This window comes from Echinops telfairi, unplaced genomic scaffold (assembly GCF_000313985.2).
Source record: "Echinops telfairi isolate 266 unplaced genomic scaffold, ASM31398v2 ScPeMD7_3533;HRSCAF=4204_1, whole genome shotgun sequence".
NCBI classification, from domain to species: Eukaryota; Metazoa; Chordata; class Mammalia; order Afrosoricida; family Tenrecidae; genus Echinops; species Echinops telfairi.
The window spans coordinates 30,860,576-30,877,060 of record NW_022107432.1 but is presented as its reverse complement, the minus strand read 5'-3'; the positions used below and the strand labels follow the sequence as shown (position 1 = coordinate 30,877,060).

The 16,485-nt window shown below is 44.2% G+C and overlaps 1 protein-coding gene across 2 annotated transcripts in view; it reads right to left on the bottom strand.

The window, feature by feature from the left end:
• STK38 (serine/threonine kinase 38) overlaps window positions 1-16,485 on the bottom strand; it is a 42,737-nt gene that overhangs the window by 14,411 nt on the left and 11,841 nt on the right. Inside the window, exons 3-7 of one of the 2 annotated variants that reach the window (XM_004710737.3) lie at window positions 15,099-15,150; window positions 14,096-14,218; window positions 12,576-12,659; window positions 8,543-8,666; window positions 5,385-5,539 (exon numbers count right to left, since the gene is read on the bottom strand). In XM_004710737.3, coding sequence (XP_004710794.1) covers window positions 5,385-5,539; window positions 8,543-8,666; window positions 12,576-12,659; window positions 14,096-14,218; window positions 15,099-15,150 — 538 coding nt within the window. The other variant, XM_045294789.1, reaches the window with a different exon arrangement.

Here is a 16,485-nt window from a genome sequence, read left to right as displayed (position 1 = left end):
CAAGTCCGCTCCGACTAGTGACACTACAGCACAGACACTACTGCCCTCTGGGCTTCTGGGACTAAATTTTCATGAAGTAGAAAGCCTCCTCTTTCTCTCACAGAGGGCGGTGGTGCAGAAGTGCCGACCTCAGGGATAGCAGCCCAACACATAACCACTATGCCACCAGGCCTCCTTAGGACACAGACTGTGGGGGGAAGTCAGATACTTGCTGCCAGACTGCTGTCTCATCCCACAGCAGGGCTGGGCCTGCTCCCTGCTGCTGGAGATAATAGACTACCTCTCTCTGGAGCCTAAGGCAATGCATTAGCTTGGTTCCTGTAGGAGGGGTTTACACCCTACTGATAATGTTCCTATGGAGACCCAGAGACCACCCCCTAGACCACCCTCTCATTGCTGTGTAGCCTATAGTGCAACCCCTCCCTGTGACTTATGTCTCTACCTGTAATTAGTGGGCTGGCTTGCCCCCAAAAGGTATATAGACATGGGTCAGCAAGATAGGCTCGAACTTCTCTCTCGGACTCTGACCTCCCTGACTCTTCCCCCTCTCCCTTGTTCCCTTTCCCTTCTTCCCTTCCCCCTCTCTCCACGTGGACCACCAAGCTGGGCTGAGGTGAGCAATGTTGCTATGTATCATGCCTGACTGTATTATTGTATTATCTCTCATGCTCTCGATGACTTTAATATAATACTTATATATCTCAACCGTACAATTGTGCATTACTGAACCCAGAAGTAGTATTACTGAATCTGAGTAGTAGCAATAGTAGTATTAACAGTGGGGGCCGGTCCCCCCACCTCCCTCAGCGTTATTTTTTTTAATTTAATACTACAACAGACTACAGGGGTAATAAACTCAAGACCACAGAAAATAGAGCTACTGCTTTACTAAGTACAAAAAGCAAAATATATTGGGACTTCATGGACAGAAAAGCTTTTAGATAGCATTAGGTTTTTAAAAGTAGCAATTCTTTACATCCATGTATTTTGTTCAAATTCTCTCTGTGTATGCATTATTCACACAACCAGAAGCAAGTCTCCTGTCCTCTTGAAACAAAAATATATTTTCAAGGAAAGAAGGCAAAAGAATTGAAGTAATTTATAATGGTTATCCAAACACAGCAAGAAAGAAAAATCCAGTTAGACAACAATTGTGCATTACAGGACATTATAAAATTTTAGAGGTAGAAGGGACTCTGAGGATGATGGATAAATATATTCATATTATGGGTAAGACTAGGTCAGTCCACACAGGTGAAGAGATCTGTCTAGGCTTATCCAGCATTTAGTTTGCAGCACAGGAATGCTCTTCTAATTTGCTATGAGCACATTTGTATGTGTGTGTGTGTGTATATATATATATATATTTTTTTTTATTTTTTTTTTTGCCTTACTGCCTGGCTCTTGATTGGGTTCGTCATTAACTGATGCAGTGGCCCAAGAGAGGGATTTCTCATAAGTGCTACATGAGGATAGTTAATTATGTGCTAAGAGAGAATGACTATCTTTGGTTGGTTACAAAACAACCCTCTATCAAATTTGCTCTTGATCGCTTACAAGAATATACTTTTTCAGAGGAATGTCCAATCAAATCATTGAATCGCATTGTATCTATCATTCAAGCCTTCCGGAGAAAGGAGTAAAAACACATGAGCAGCTCACAGCTCCCCTCCTGTGAGGGCCCTAGGGGCACAGGTTAAAGCAAAGGTTGCTCAGTTCACGCTGAATTTGGACTTGTAGCCCCCAAAATAACTTCCAGCAAGATGGAGAACTAAGCAGGCAAGCTACCCAGACCATCTACAACTAAGAAACAAGAAACCAGATGAAACAGATGTGGAGGAATGACCCTCCTGGAACCCCAACTTCAGAGGAAAAGGTAGAGAATGGACTGAAAACCAAGGGAAGCAGCTGGACCAAAGCGGGGAACGAGAAGTCAGCTGGGTGAACTGCCGACCGGTCTGAGGCACCGTGGTCATCTCAAGCTTCTGCAGACAGAGGCGATCAAGACAGGGGCCTGACAACACACACCCACACTGGTGATTGGAGACAAGAAAAGGAGGATCTTCCACCCAGCAATCCATAACACCCTGACCCTGTCCTGCCCCATGTCTGGAGGCCCAGGGACATCACCTCAGCACACCAGCAAAACATGAAGGGCCAGATGCTGGGGCACCCCTGGATGAGCAAACACTTCCATAACCAGCTGCCTGCTCCCAACTACCCTGTGAGCCCAAAGGAGTTCCTTCTAGGAGAAAGTACCTTGACTTCAACCACCATCTGAGCTAGTACAGACCACTTCCAGATTAGGTGCCCTGACCCCAACAACATCTGGACCGCAGGGATTCCACCAAGGACCAGGTGGTCCCCCGCTTCCCCGCCTCACCCTGTGGGCATGTTGGCTGCTAGAAGGTACCAACCATACTGAGTGCCCTGTTCCTACTGTTCTCCTTTGTTTGTTTCCCATTTATGGTACCTTGTATTTTACCTTTTCTTTCTCTGCTTTCTTTTAATTTCTTCTGTTTCTCTTTTCTTTTCCTCCTCCCTTTTCTTTTTGTTTTCCCTCCACCAGTTTTGCTTATTATATTTTTTCTTTCTCTTCTTTTATTTTTAACTTCTGTTTTTGCTATTTCTTTTTCTTGCTTTTGTTTGTCTGTTTTCCCCTCCCGCTCCTTCTTCCCTTTTCTTTTACTGCTATTGTTTGTTTTTATCTTTCTTGTTTCAAAGGACATAAACTGTGCCCGCATGGCCTAGCCACATCCAAACCACCAGCAGCTCTACTTCCTGGGCAAGGGCCACTACCCACTTCTAGGACATCTGATTATGGATAGACAGCAGCCAACACCAGTCAATTGTACTACACAACAACAAACAGCGTTCTGTGCATACGCACTCCCCAGGAGACAGGTTATAAGTTCAAAAGAACACTCCAACATACAATCGTCAATGAAATACAAACACAGCACTAGCACCATATCTCACAGACAAAAGATAATTTCTGTTCACAAAAAGACACAAGACAGAGCGATTCAAACCAGTGGCCAAAACACAGAGTGAGAGACCTTTCAGAGGAGAACTGGCACTGGAACTACCTGATAAGGAAATTTTTTTTAAGGCATTTAGGATCTTTTATCAGATTCGAAGAAAGATCAAGAAAACTATACGCAAAATGAAGGAAAACTCGGAAAATCTTCAGGAGAATTCATGAGAGCACCACAAGGACAGATATTTAAAAAGTTAATGAAAAATTAGAAACAATACAAAAACAGCAAAAAGAAATCCAAAATATTGAGATTTCAGATAGATAGCACACAGATAGGCAAAGGAGTAAAGGCAAGTCAATGGAAGGCTGACCTAGTGAGCTTAAAGACAAATTTCTCAATACTAATTTGCCAAAGGAAAAAATCCAGAAAAAAGAAGGGGGTGGGGGGCAAAAAAGCCCATGAACAATCAACAGGAATAACTTATGTGCGACGGGAATTTCAGAACAGGAAGGTGGGGGGGCTAGCATAGAGAAAATTATCAAAGAGTTGTTTTAAGAAAACTTCCCTAACATCATAAAAGACAGGAAGCTGAACAAATCTAAAACAGAAGAGAACCCCCACCCCCCACCCCTGGCAAGAAAAAAACAATCACCAAGATGTATTTTAATTAAACTTTCCAAAACCAAAGACATGGAAAGAATCCTGAGAGCTGCTCAGGAAAGATGAAAAGTCACCCACTTAAGAGAACGAATAAGGCTAAGCTCTGACTTTTCAGCAGAAACCAAGCAGGCAAGATGGCAATGGGAGGACAAACATAAAACTCTGAAAGAAAAATAACTGCCAACATACATCTAGAAAAAATTGTCTGACAACTACAATGGTAAAATCAGGGCATTTCCAGATAAATCTAATATAAAATCTGGACCAATCTTACAATACTATACTACAGGCAGTTTTTCAGACGAGACTCAACGACGACAACCCCCTGAAGCTAACACACAGAACACCATTACCCATAAGAAAACCCAGCTATATCGGTACACAAATTAAAACAAACCTACAGGGTTGCAAATAAGGGACTAGAGATATCAACTTATAATGACGACAACTGCAAAGTAACAAAAGGGAAAAGTGTAAAAACAGAACTTCCAGATGCAGAGGAAGTCAAGTACGTTTCACGAATGTAAGTGGAAGAGAAATTAATATACAATAAAAGGAAAAGTGACCACAAAATAGTAGAAGCAGAAGAAAATATTGAAAGGGGTTCAAGAGTTAAAGGCAACAGATGTAAATACTGTTATATCCATATCCTGTGATAATGGTGATCTATGCACAGAGGCCTGGACAGACCCACAGCCTGAATGAGTGTGGAAGGGAGAGTGGGATAGTACCCACAAGCATATGTTTGACAAAGGATATTTACATGGCTATCAACCTTTGCTGCAACTACTGTACAGACTTGAGTAGAAGCCGACCTGAATATCAGCCGAGGCACCTAATTACACCACAAAAACTGCATTAAAAATGTGCTGGAAAACTCAGCTTATTCACGAGTATATACAGTATACCCATGAATGTGACGAACATACATGCAACAAAGGTATGAAAATCTCTTGGACGTCATGAAACACCTTGAGGGAATGAGTTGCTGGGGCTCGGGGCTGACACCACAGTCTCGAGGACACCCAGTGCAATTAGCATACTACAGTTCACCAAGGCAACGTTCTACATCTTACTTTGGGTGGATAGCAACCAGGGTCTTGGGAGCAGTCTCCTAAGATGCACCTAATGGTCTCTCTCACCCACAGCCAAGAAGAGTGATGAAATCGGAAGAGGCCCGGGAACAATGAGTCTAGTGCACGAATGGAACTCTTGGCCCTGGAAGAACTAGGTGGCAATCAGCCACCCCGACCAACTACTATGAAAGGGAGTATACCAGGAGGCCCTGGATAGAGAGGGCTGAAAAAGGTGGAACAAAATGCAAAATCATGAAAGAGACCAGGCTTGCTGGTCTCCCAAAGACTGGTAGAACTCTCAAGGCTCTGACCCTTGGTCACCCTTCAAGTCTGGGACCACACTCACCCCTGTGGGTCAATTTCCAGCCAAACAATAGGTCTATAAGGAAAACAATAAACTACTGAAGTGCACACACCTTAGAATAATTGACCATTTAGGATTAAGGGAACAGCATTTACTTAAGAACAAAGTTCAGAAGGGTTAGGAAAGGAGGAGGAATAGAGCCAGGAAACAATGGCAGGCAGTGAGATGTTACACCCCGCGGGGGGAGTGCAATGAAACACTGAAGAGGAAGCTAAAGATCTGCTCGGGAACCCTTCACACAAATCAGCACACACACACACACACACACACACACACGTCTCCCCCACTACCCGCCAGGCATACCTTGCTGTCCAGGAGAAGATTGTCTGGTTTGATGTCTCTGTGGATGAATCCAAGCTGGTGAATGGAGTCTATGGCTAATACTGTTTCTGCTATATAAAACTGAGTTTCCTCTTCAGTCAGAGTGTCTTTTTTCATCAATAAGGTCATCATGTCCCCTGGAAACAGAAGATAAAAAGCCACCACAAACACCACGTAAGTGCCAGTTTCCAGATCCGTCTCCCCTTCCTGCCAAATTAATACAAAGCTAAACTGGCCCCTGCTGTGTTCCAGAGATGGCTACACCGCCAATATAAGGGGAAATGGCAGGTGGTTTCTAACACTGGACAGGTGAAAATCCAAGCCTTGGAAAGCAAAGTGCTTTCTCACACCTGCACTGGCCAATACTGACCACAGAGCTGGGACTTAACATTTAATTGTGAGAGAAAAAGAAAATTTCCTTCACACAGGGATCATGAGCGTGCGTGCGTGCGTGGGCGCGTGAGAGAGAGAATACTTTGGAATGAGGGAAGACTACTTGACTTTTCACTTTGTACGTCTAACTACCTATAAAACTCTCTCCCCGTGGCTAGCCCGAAATGGCACTTCCACACACACTGCATTGCCATGGTTGGAGAGATTAAAAGATCACACAAAAATGGAAATGTGCTGCTGATAACATGTTCTTCAATTTGTATTTTAAAAACACTACAACACAAACAAGTAAAAGTCAGGACATAGTACAAAGTGTTAGTCAACAAAGCTGAAAGGGAACTGAGGGTACTGCGTACAAGAATGTGCGATTGCTGCCTCCCCAAAGTGCCCGTGGCAGAGCGCCCCAGTGTTCTACTAGAGATATTTAAGGGGACACCAGACGCTTTATGTGACTTTAACAACCCAGTATCCATTTAGGAGTTTTTTAAGAAGTTAAAACTCCTTAATTTTCTACTAAGTCAAAATTCAGTTGTTTCTGCTTAATATCAGCTCATAAAGTGGCAAAAAAAATTCTGGTCCACTCAACAGAAAGAAACAAACATATATATATATATATATGTAAAAAAAAGTATTGCTACTAAATTTTAGAAACCTAATTTTTAAAATTATCAAAATGTGAAGCTATTGTTTCTCAACACACCCTCCATCTAGGTCTACACACTTGCAATGGCGCTGTTCCCATCTCTCGAAGCCTTTCCCAAAGACGCCGGGCTCCCCCGTCTACACCATGTCAAACAGCAGTGCGTGCCCCCGGGAGGGGCTCCGGTCATCTTCTTTTTCAAGGCTCTTTGAGTTTGGGATGAAAAGAGGTCTGAAGGGCCAAATTCAGGACAATTGGGTGGAATAGGTAAGGCTCCCCAGCAAAACTGTCCCAGTTAACCTTTGAAGAATGAGTGGGTACAATGTCACAATAAAAAATGTCTCGCTGCAACTGCTCTAGGCTTTTCTCTCATCAGTGCAGTTCTGTTTTCTGAAAACTTCTTTTTTTTTTAGAAAACTTTTTCACAGTAAGCCCCGTGATCACCCCGTGTTCTTCGAGAAAATCTACCAAAATCACCCCTTTGGGATCCCATGAAATGGTCAGCATTGCCTTATGAGCAGACATCTCGACCTTGAACTGAACTGAGCTAGCATATTCCCTCAGAAGCCATTCTCTGATGGCACCCCAACAAGACTAAGACACGTGTACTACTGAGAGAACTTGCCTGCACCCCTTCACCGGTTGCAGCCATGCCTAAACGTGTTTCGCTTTGAGTGAACCTATGCACAAATGAACTGGAACCTAAGTAGCAGAACTTTCTGACTTATCCTCATACAAGTAGATTAAAGCTAAGAGAACGGGGAAAATTCACAGTTTAGACTTTAATAGAAAGCATAAAGTTGCCTATGTTAGTGAACAAGAAGAGATAGTAACTTCAGATTGTAACAGAGCAATATACTCCTTTTTGAACTTCATTTCATCTATAACTTTGGGGGATTTTTGTATTCTTTGAGAAAAGCAGGTATTTTCCCTCAGGGGGAAAATTAAATGAGTCATTAAATGCATTCTTTTCCCCCCACAAGACTTAAAAAATATCATTCCCTAATCACTCCTGGAAGTCGTACATTCAATCTGGGGGCACAGCAGGGCTTGGGGTTGGTGTGCGCCCACCAGCTCTAAGGAGCTGTATGGCCTCAGCTCCCTGGCCCAATGGCCTCACCTGTGAGCATGCCCAGATGATCAGAGAGCTCAAGCCAACTGGTCTTTGGCTGTGCAGGCCAGCTCCACCGAGTGCAAAGGGCGGGGTCCAGAAGACATGAGAGCAAGCTAGAGAAGACGGTACAGGTAAGGCCTGAGGAGACGCATGTCCAGGTGCTGGTAACCCATCTGGCTCGTTCTCCTATTTAAAAACTGGCACGTAAATGTTCAAGGTTTCTCCTCATTCCACCAGCCAGACTCTTTTCTAACCTTCATCAATTGTTAATAAAAAATTATTTATGACCCTAAACCTAAGCTGAGGTTTTCATAAGGTCAAAATATTGTGCCACAAGTATATTTGTTTTGTTTTAGAACCAGAAAAGGAAAATAATTGTTTTTGTTTTTTTCTTCCCCTCCCCACACCAGGGTTTGCTCAAACCTCAACTGCTCACTGGGAAATAGACTGTGTTCTCCAGAACAGATGGTACAGGACGTCTGGGCTGACTGTGGAGTTCTGCAGGAGATGCTCAAGCTGAGTTCGAACACTTGCCATCTCAGAAATGTGAAACTGATGGTGGCTACTCATCTGGGTAATGAGAAATCTGTTCCTTATTAATATAGGCTACAGAAAAACAAGAGGTTGAAGCAGAGAATACTCGGCATTTCCATTGTGTCACTTGGGTGACTCAATAAGTACGATTTCCATTAACAGGAGAGCAACAGCCTCCTCGTTTATTCCTACATGATTTAAAAAAGAAAGAAAGAAAACAAAAAGGAATGTCCATCTGAATGAGAGTGGAGGAGAGGTCACGTTTATGGCACTAAGACTACAGAAAGGCGCCCAGCACAAGACAGGCCACTGACCTCCTTGACAGACCTAGAAAAGAGATAGAAAGCAGCTTTGTGAGCACAATGAAAAGTAGAAAGAAAGGAGGGTTAATTGTTGATGTGAGAGAGAAACCACAGAACAAGAAGGGGGAAAAATGACCTTTCATCATCCAGTAATTACCTCCAGGCAGGAACTCCATGATTAGGTAGAGGTTTAGCTTATCCTGAAAACTATAGAACATTTTCACAACCCACAAACTGTCTGCCTCCACTAGAATGTCACGCTCCGCACGAATGTGGCCGACCTGGAGGTACATGCATTTGATTAATGACAAGCCGTGCTCTGCTTTATCAGACTGTATATTTGTGTCAACAATTTAAGCACTCTGAGTATTAAACTGTGAAGATACAAAAGAGAGCTAGTTTCTACTTAGGCAAACCTACTAACTTCAAACTGAAAACATTTGACTTTGGTGATGAAAATGCAAATGATGAAAGACCAAAAAAAAGGCAAAAGGAATGGCTTTAATGTACATGGCAACTTTAACAGTGCTATAAATTGAACGTCTGGTCAGTTAAAATGTGTTTTTACATCTTTTCATGTATTTTTATTATAGTCAACTTTGATGATGCAAAGTTCTCAAAAACATTCTCTGAGCAAGTCCTGGCCAGGTCAGCAACGACAGCTGCAATGCTAGTGACGAGGTGACAAGTCTTGAAAGACGGCTATGACGTCACAGCATTAGCTCACTGCTGTCCTGAGCATGTGCTCAAGCAACAAATACGCGAGCACCGAGGAAAAGTTTTGGCACAAAACCTTTACTGAAGTTTTTAGATCAGAGAATCAAGTTTTAGAAGATCTGGAGAAAACAGAACTACTTAATTAAAAGTTAAAATGCATAATAAGACCACGTTGTCTAACCAAATTTACCACGTTTACTTTAAATAAGCAATCATCAAAACATTGCCACCTATTATTAAATCCTACCTCCTACCCCACCGCACCCCCTTTTTTTAAGTGTCACACAGTTGAATGGGGTCAGAATTTAATAAGGCCCAGTCCAAGCCTGGCACAGAGGTTTTGATCTCAACGTGTGCCACAGGTGGTGAGTTGCATAGTATATTCTGAGGTAAAAGACGCACCACAGTTCACAAGTAGGCACTTCTGCTGGCAAATTCAGCCCACGGTTCTGCTCCATTTGACACAATGTTCTGTGTGTTTTATCGCCCAAAGGGGCAGGTCTTTCTGTTTGGACAAGGACTCCACCCGTCTCTCCTGTCTTACACCTAATCTGCCTTTCTCTGTAATGCCAGCCCAGGGGCTGGAAGCATTTGAGTACGGGAGCGAGGTGAGAGTGGGTTGTTAAAAATAGCTTCAATATTACTGGGAGCTTACATTTTCCTCTCTCTACGTATTGATGGTGGGGAATGGCAGAGAAGCGTCATGAAACCACCAGGAGGCAGATGCTGCTGCGCTCTTCAGGGAGAAGGAATGCCTTGGGAAACACTGGGGAGCCGCTGCTGCTGGCCGGACAGCAGCCTTGGCCTTGACCCAGGCACCACTGGTGTCAAGGGCTGGCCTTCAGGCTGGTTTCCCCTAGCTCCCTCAAGCTGAAGAGGCAACAGTATGAATGCCGCTTATCATTCTCACTGGAGGATGGAATGGAGGTTCCTCCACTCAGTAGTTATTAATGGGGATGATACTGTCCCTGTTAAGCCCACCATGCCCTCCTCTCCTGGGGGTGAAATAGCAGCTAGGAAGCTTGGGATCTAGGAATAGAGTCGTTGAATACAGAATGAGGGAGGGAGGAATTAGGGCACTGTTTCCCGAAGTGAGGGCTATCACCCCCTGCGGAGCACTGGACCGATCCAGAAGGGGCAGATACTGACTCTTATCCTAGATGATGGGCTATCGTAGAAAAGTCTGTCATTTCCAGAGAGGGCAAAAAAAGGGGATTGTAGGCCTGTACGTTTGGGAACCAATGAACTAGAGGTTCACACCAAAGGTTCCCTCTCCCCTGTGCCTTCAGGAGCTAATGAGGCAGGAATGACATGCCTCTTCCTACTTGGGCATCAGGAAAATAGAAATAAAACATCTTTCTTCCACCAGAAAACTATACTGACATCATTAACCGGAGGTTAATGCACTGGTAGAGAAATTATTTTAAAAACTGGCTAAATGCTTGTCTTTTAACATTTTATTTTCTAAGTAGCAGAAGTATCCTCCCCACAGGACAGAACAGTATCCTGTATTGCCAGTGGGCAGTTTTAATTCCTGCTCCGTTTAATAAAAACAGCCAATAAACAACAGTAACATAAACCACCTTTCCTCTGGAATAAAAAAAAAAGAGAAAACCCTCAAAAACAAAAACAAAAAACAACTCACTGGCATCAAGTCAACTCTGACCCTTGGCAACCCTAGAGGTCAGAGTAGAACTGCCCTGTGGGTTTCAAAGACTAGGTCTGTTTTTTGTTGTGGTTTTTTGAGTGTGTGTGCCAAAACCCAGGAATGAACTAAGACCATAAGTCTTTATGGGAGTAGAATGCCTCATCTTTCCCCAAGGAGTAGCTGGTGAGTTTGAACTTTTGTCCTTGAGATTAACAGTCCAACATAACCAGCCCGCCTCTGAATAAAGCATCTATAAAATCTTAGTATCTCTGAATCTAAACTTGGCCACCTTCATCCAAAAACAAGACTGGATTTGTACTGGTACATCCAATTCCCACCTAACATAAAGCCACTGACTGCATGCTTCTTCAAGGTGGCTGACACAGGTCATGCTAAGATCAAACTTATGATGTGGGCCCATTAGCAAAGTGAGCTATGCAATCCAGTCAGCGCGTCCTGTAAAATCCTAACTGTAGCAGACAGTTCCTTTCCTTTCCTTTCAAGAAATGGCTTTGGGGGCAGGCACAATATTTAAGAAAGTGGTTTCACACAGTAGGTTGGGATTACCCTCTCTGTAACCATGCTGGGCACCAGGTGTGGGATATATAGAGGTTAGATAATTCTGTTAAAATCATGTCGTGGGCTTCTTGTCAGCTGTATTCTGCATGCTAATTATTTAGCTGAGAGGAGTTTTGAGTCTTGGTTAAAAGTTGTAAGAAATACATGGTAAAAATCAAACTTTGGGATGCAAATACCCTGAGTAGTCAATACAGAAGCTGCATACTTTCCTTGTCAGATGACCTGAAACCCTTTCAGACACTACACGCTCACCCCACACTATGGTTTCCGGCTGCTGTGCAGCTTGAGTCAGCTTGGCGCTGGCATAGCAAGAGTGCCGGGAGAGTTACTGCTGAGCTCTCTTGGCCTCTAAACCACAATTCTTGGCAGTCCCCAGCTTCTGGGCCGCCGTGAAAACGAGCGAGAATGACACGGCCCTATTGTGAGGTGGCATACAAATAAAGGCAGAGGAGCCCCAGCGACTGCTCTCCTTCCTCTCTAGAAGCAGAGTCAGTCTGGGGCTGGGGCCAGTCGCCACCCTCATCTTGGGCTCTGCACCGGGTGCTCTCCTGGCCAGGGTGTTTCTCTTTGTCCTCTCACACTACCTAACTAACCTTCTCCTGGACACCTGCAGCCTCTTCTTTAGCAGCCTGGCCACATGAGGTGAGATGGACACTTGTCTTTAATATACAGTCCAATCTTTTAAGATGTCTCTCATAAATCTATGTGTAAAGTGGGCTTGGGGCTTAGAAAGCAAGTCTTTTAATTATTTGATCATTAAAGGAGAATTTGCACTGCTCAAACACTGGCATTCTATCTTTTCAAGTTCATTCCAAAACTGGAAGACTGAGCTGCCTGGGAAGCCCAACTGTGGCCTGGTGCAGAGGATCAAACACATTCCTGGGCAAGTCCAAAATTTGAATTCCTCAGCTCCAATCCTGATGTCTCGCTTACATTCCTTAAGGAACGTGCTGCCGCAGCAAGTATGACCTCAGACCAAGCGGCCAGAACAACAACAGGCGCTTCTCCAAGAGGCAGTCAACTTAAAAAAACACGAGTATTACCTGAACTTTTAAAATAGATTGAATTGCTTCTTGATTGGGAGAAAAAGAAACCTGGAGTAGTCATGTATGTACCATCTCATCTCTAACAGAACTAAAGAAAATTAATAAGACTGTAAATTTCAATTAAGCAACAAGAATGGCTTTAATAGACAAAAACAAATCTTAACTTGAGTGAAAGTACTGCCTCGAGCCAGGCTCTTTACCTGCTCTTTCTCAAGCATGTCTGCTTTACGGAGTATCTTCATGGCATACACATGCCCCGTATCCTTCTTCTGAACAAGCCGCACCTAAGAAACGAAACGTGCTTTCATGTGTCACAGCAAGTGAAATTTAAACTGAGAAAACGTGACAACAATGTTCAACTAAGCAACTAGCAGTAATCAAACAGGGAAAGTAAAAAAAAAAAAAAAAAGCCTTCAGTGCTCCAAAAGGAATGCTTTCCACACAGTAAAGTCAGTGCTACAAACATCAGTCACAGTTCCACATCACAACAGTTCTGGCTCCCGATTTCAAAAAAACTAATCTAATTAAAAATCTTCAGTCCGAAAGTACACATTCATTAAACCCCTGTTGCACTCATTCCACCAGCTCAGAAAGCTCAAGTAAATGATTATCACCTCGTCGTCGTTGTTTCAAACAAAAGCAAAAGCTTTCACGTAAGAAAAATGCCTGGAATAAAAAAAGAACCCTAAAACCGTGTAACGAGGGAAAGGCAGCATGTACAGTGCATAAGGTATTATTTGGAATGTGCTATTTTCTTCCTTGTTTTTTTGTTTCCGATTTTTAAAAAGAAGACTGATGATGTTCGATGGAAGCCCCTCTCCAGTAACATGCAGCTGTTCTTCTCCCAGCACAGCCTTTGCCCACGGTGTCCCTCCTCCACAGAAGGGGCACACAACGCTCTCTGACAGGTGGGGCCGCTCCTTCCCTCTCTCAAGGAGCCACCCTAGGGATTCTGAACCCGGGACCAATTTAATCCATCACCTGTCTACTCACACTTCCCCCAAGTCCTGGTTTTTAATCTTATGCAGCTCCTTTTATACAGAGAATGCAACTATTACATCCGTTGTGGTGCCTTCACGGTGATGTCTTCCCTTGATGGGGACTGAGCATGCACAGTGGGCTCATTCAAACCCTCCCTAACAAATTGCCCTGGGGTCCAAGCAAGATGCGTTTTCATGACTAGCTCAGCTAAAGCTGCAAATGCCTTCAAGTCTCTAGCACCAGCTTCCCAATTCCTTTCTGTAAATCCTGTCTCCCAGGGCCACATGTGGTGAGAAGAAACAAAGGGTGGGGCTATACTACTGGTGTGTCCACGGAGAGGCAGTGCGGTACTGGAAAAGCAGGAAGACCTGGGCCCAACTCCTGGTCTCACTGCTGAATGGCTGTGTGACAGTGGAGCACTGTGTAGCCCCTCTGGGCCTTGATTTCATCATCTATGAAATGGAGTGTGGCCAGGATTATAGGAGAGGCAGGTGCTCCGTGAATAATAAGGGCTGGTTTTCATCTAATTTTTAGCCCTCCCTCTAAACGAAGACTTAAAAGCACCAACATCATCTCGCAACCTGGGGCAGTGGAAAGGGGAAGGAGAAAAGGAGGGCCGAGGAGCCGTCAAGATGTGCCCCACCTGACCCCTGTACCTTTCTTTACCTCTACCGACAACATGAGCTCCTGGCATGTCAGAAGTGTTCTCACATTCATAAACAACTGTCCTGGTTCTTACCTCACCAAACGCTCCTCTGCCTATTACTTTTAAGGACTCAAAATCTTCCAGTCCAAGTCGCGTTCTCTTCAAACGAAGAAACTCTGTTTCCTTCCGAGCATGTGCTGACCGCCTAAGTCGTTTCTACGAGGTTAAAGGAGGAGGAGACAAAGAGGAGGTGAAATTCTGAAACTCTACAACAAAGTTCTACTTGTGATTTGCCCCAGCTGAAATGCAAGGTCATGCTAGATTAGGCATAATCCTTGCACCACAGAAGAGCCCTGACAAAGTCACAGGGCGCTCCCTTAGCCTTCAGGTGCAAAAACCCAGCCTGAATACATGTGGTCTCCTCTGAAGATTCTAACCTACTGCAGCCATCCATTTCTACAGAGGGATGGTACAAAAGAGTTTCCCTATCTTTTTCTGTATAAAATAAAGCATGGTTTTCTATTTCCCTAGGATTCATTACATTACCATTCATTTTATGGTCTTCCTACAAAGCCTGGATGTGTTTTCCACACCTACTTTTGAAGACGATACCAGGGCCACTTCAGGTCCTTGCACACCAGCCCCTGGTGACTCTATTTTCTCCTACCACACCAGTAGGCACTGGGGGGAAGGGTGACTTCAGTTGCCTTGCTGCTGCATTCAGAAGTTTCATTCAGAAGTTAGCCCCACATCTCATGAAGTCTTTTCAGTGAGGTCTGTGAAGTATGCTACAATTTTCTCTTTAAAATTTTAATTTGATTTCATGGACCACATTTCTTGTTTGCTTGTTTCTCCATAAAATTAAAATCAAATTAACTTACCATAACTCTGCCAGAAGCCATCGGCTCCTGGGTAGTTAGTAATCACCTTCCCCTTCTGCCTGATGATCTAAGTCCAGTAGGGAGCCAGTCCACGGCTAACACTAACACAGAGCCAAAGCCCTCCCCGTCCCCCTTGCACCAATGCCAGCAACTTGCTGGACAAGGTATGTCCTGCCAAGCTGGGCTTCCATAGTGGAAATGCCCATTTTAATTACCTCTTCATCTTTTAAGCCTTCTTCTTCCATCACTTTTTCTAGCTTCTTTTGTCTGGGGGTAAAAAAAAAAGGCATGTGAGATAATATTTGAATGATAGCTTTCTGAAAAGTCTATCCAAGTATCCAATGTTTTTTGAAAAATGATAAAAAGTGGTCAATCTCAAAAGGTTTCATCATGACCAAAAAATGACAAAAAGATTCCCATCTTTTGTGAGTTCTGCCTTAAAAAAAAAAAAAGGATTATACAAGATGTTAATGCAATGGTCTCATTTCAAAAGGCAAGGTTCTCTGTCTCCCTTCCTTTTTTCATTTTTCATCTTTCCTCTCCAGAATTTCCTCCTTACCAAACCACAAAGCAGCTGGCATTTGCTCGCCTCTGATAGCAGAGTGTCTCGTCCCCTCTCCCTGGCTGAAACCCACTTCCCCTCCTGCCTGCCATAAGGAGGCATCAACAACCAAGGCAAGGCAGAATCTGGAGGTCCAAGGGGACAAAAGCGAAGCCTCCAAGACTCTCGAGACCGGACTGGAGCATAAAAACAGCATCTAAGAATACTTTTTATCACTACAGGCTCATAGTCATCTGATAGAACTGAAAGAACACTGTAAGACTTCGCTCTGAGCTCCACAGAACCTTCACACACTCCACCTAATCCAAACAAAGTGCTCAGGCTGGAGTCCACCCTCCACCACTGACCAGCATCCCAGACACACAGAGGAATGTGAGCAGAGAGGGGAAGAACGGAAGCCCGTGAAGTGCGGAAGCCTTGGCGGGTGCGCTGGTAGGGCCGTGACATGCAGCAGGCCAGTTAGAATTACCCCAAACTCTGGAGGACTTCAAATGCCACACCAAGAACGTCAATCCTTATCCCACAGACAACTGAGCGTTAACAGAAGCTTGTTTGCCCAGGAGTGAGGTGGTGAGGGTTGTTTTAGAATGGTAACCAGCAATGGTGAGGGGCTGTCTGAAGGGCCAGCAGGACAGCCGCAGAGAAAGCACTGGGGCCGCCTGACAGTTATTGTACTAACGCCGCTCGCTGTACAGTCAAGCTGGAAGTAGGACTGGCAGCTAGAAGGAAGGGGATGGAGCCATTGCAAAGATGACACAGTGGCAGGAAGCATCAAGGGAACAAGCTTCCAGGTGCTGGCCCAGGCAGATAATGGTAGCGGTAACCAGGTAGGAAATGCAGAGAACGGGACATGGGAAGATAATGAGTTTCATTTTATTTAGGGCAATTGTTGCTGCTGTTGTTGTCAGGTGCCACGGAGTCCATTTCAACTCAGAGCAACCCCACGGGGGAGCGGGGAGGGAGGGGAAAAATGAGGACCTAATGTCGGGGGTTTAAATGGAGAGAAAATGTTTTGAGAAACGATGTACAAATGCGCTTTA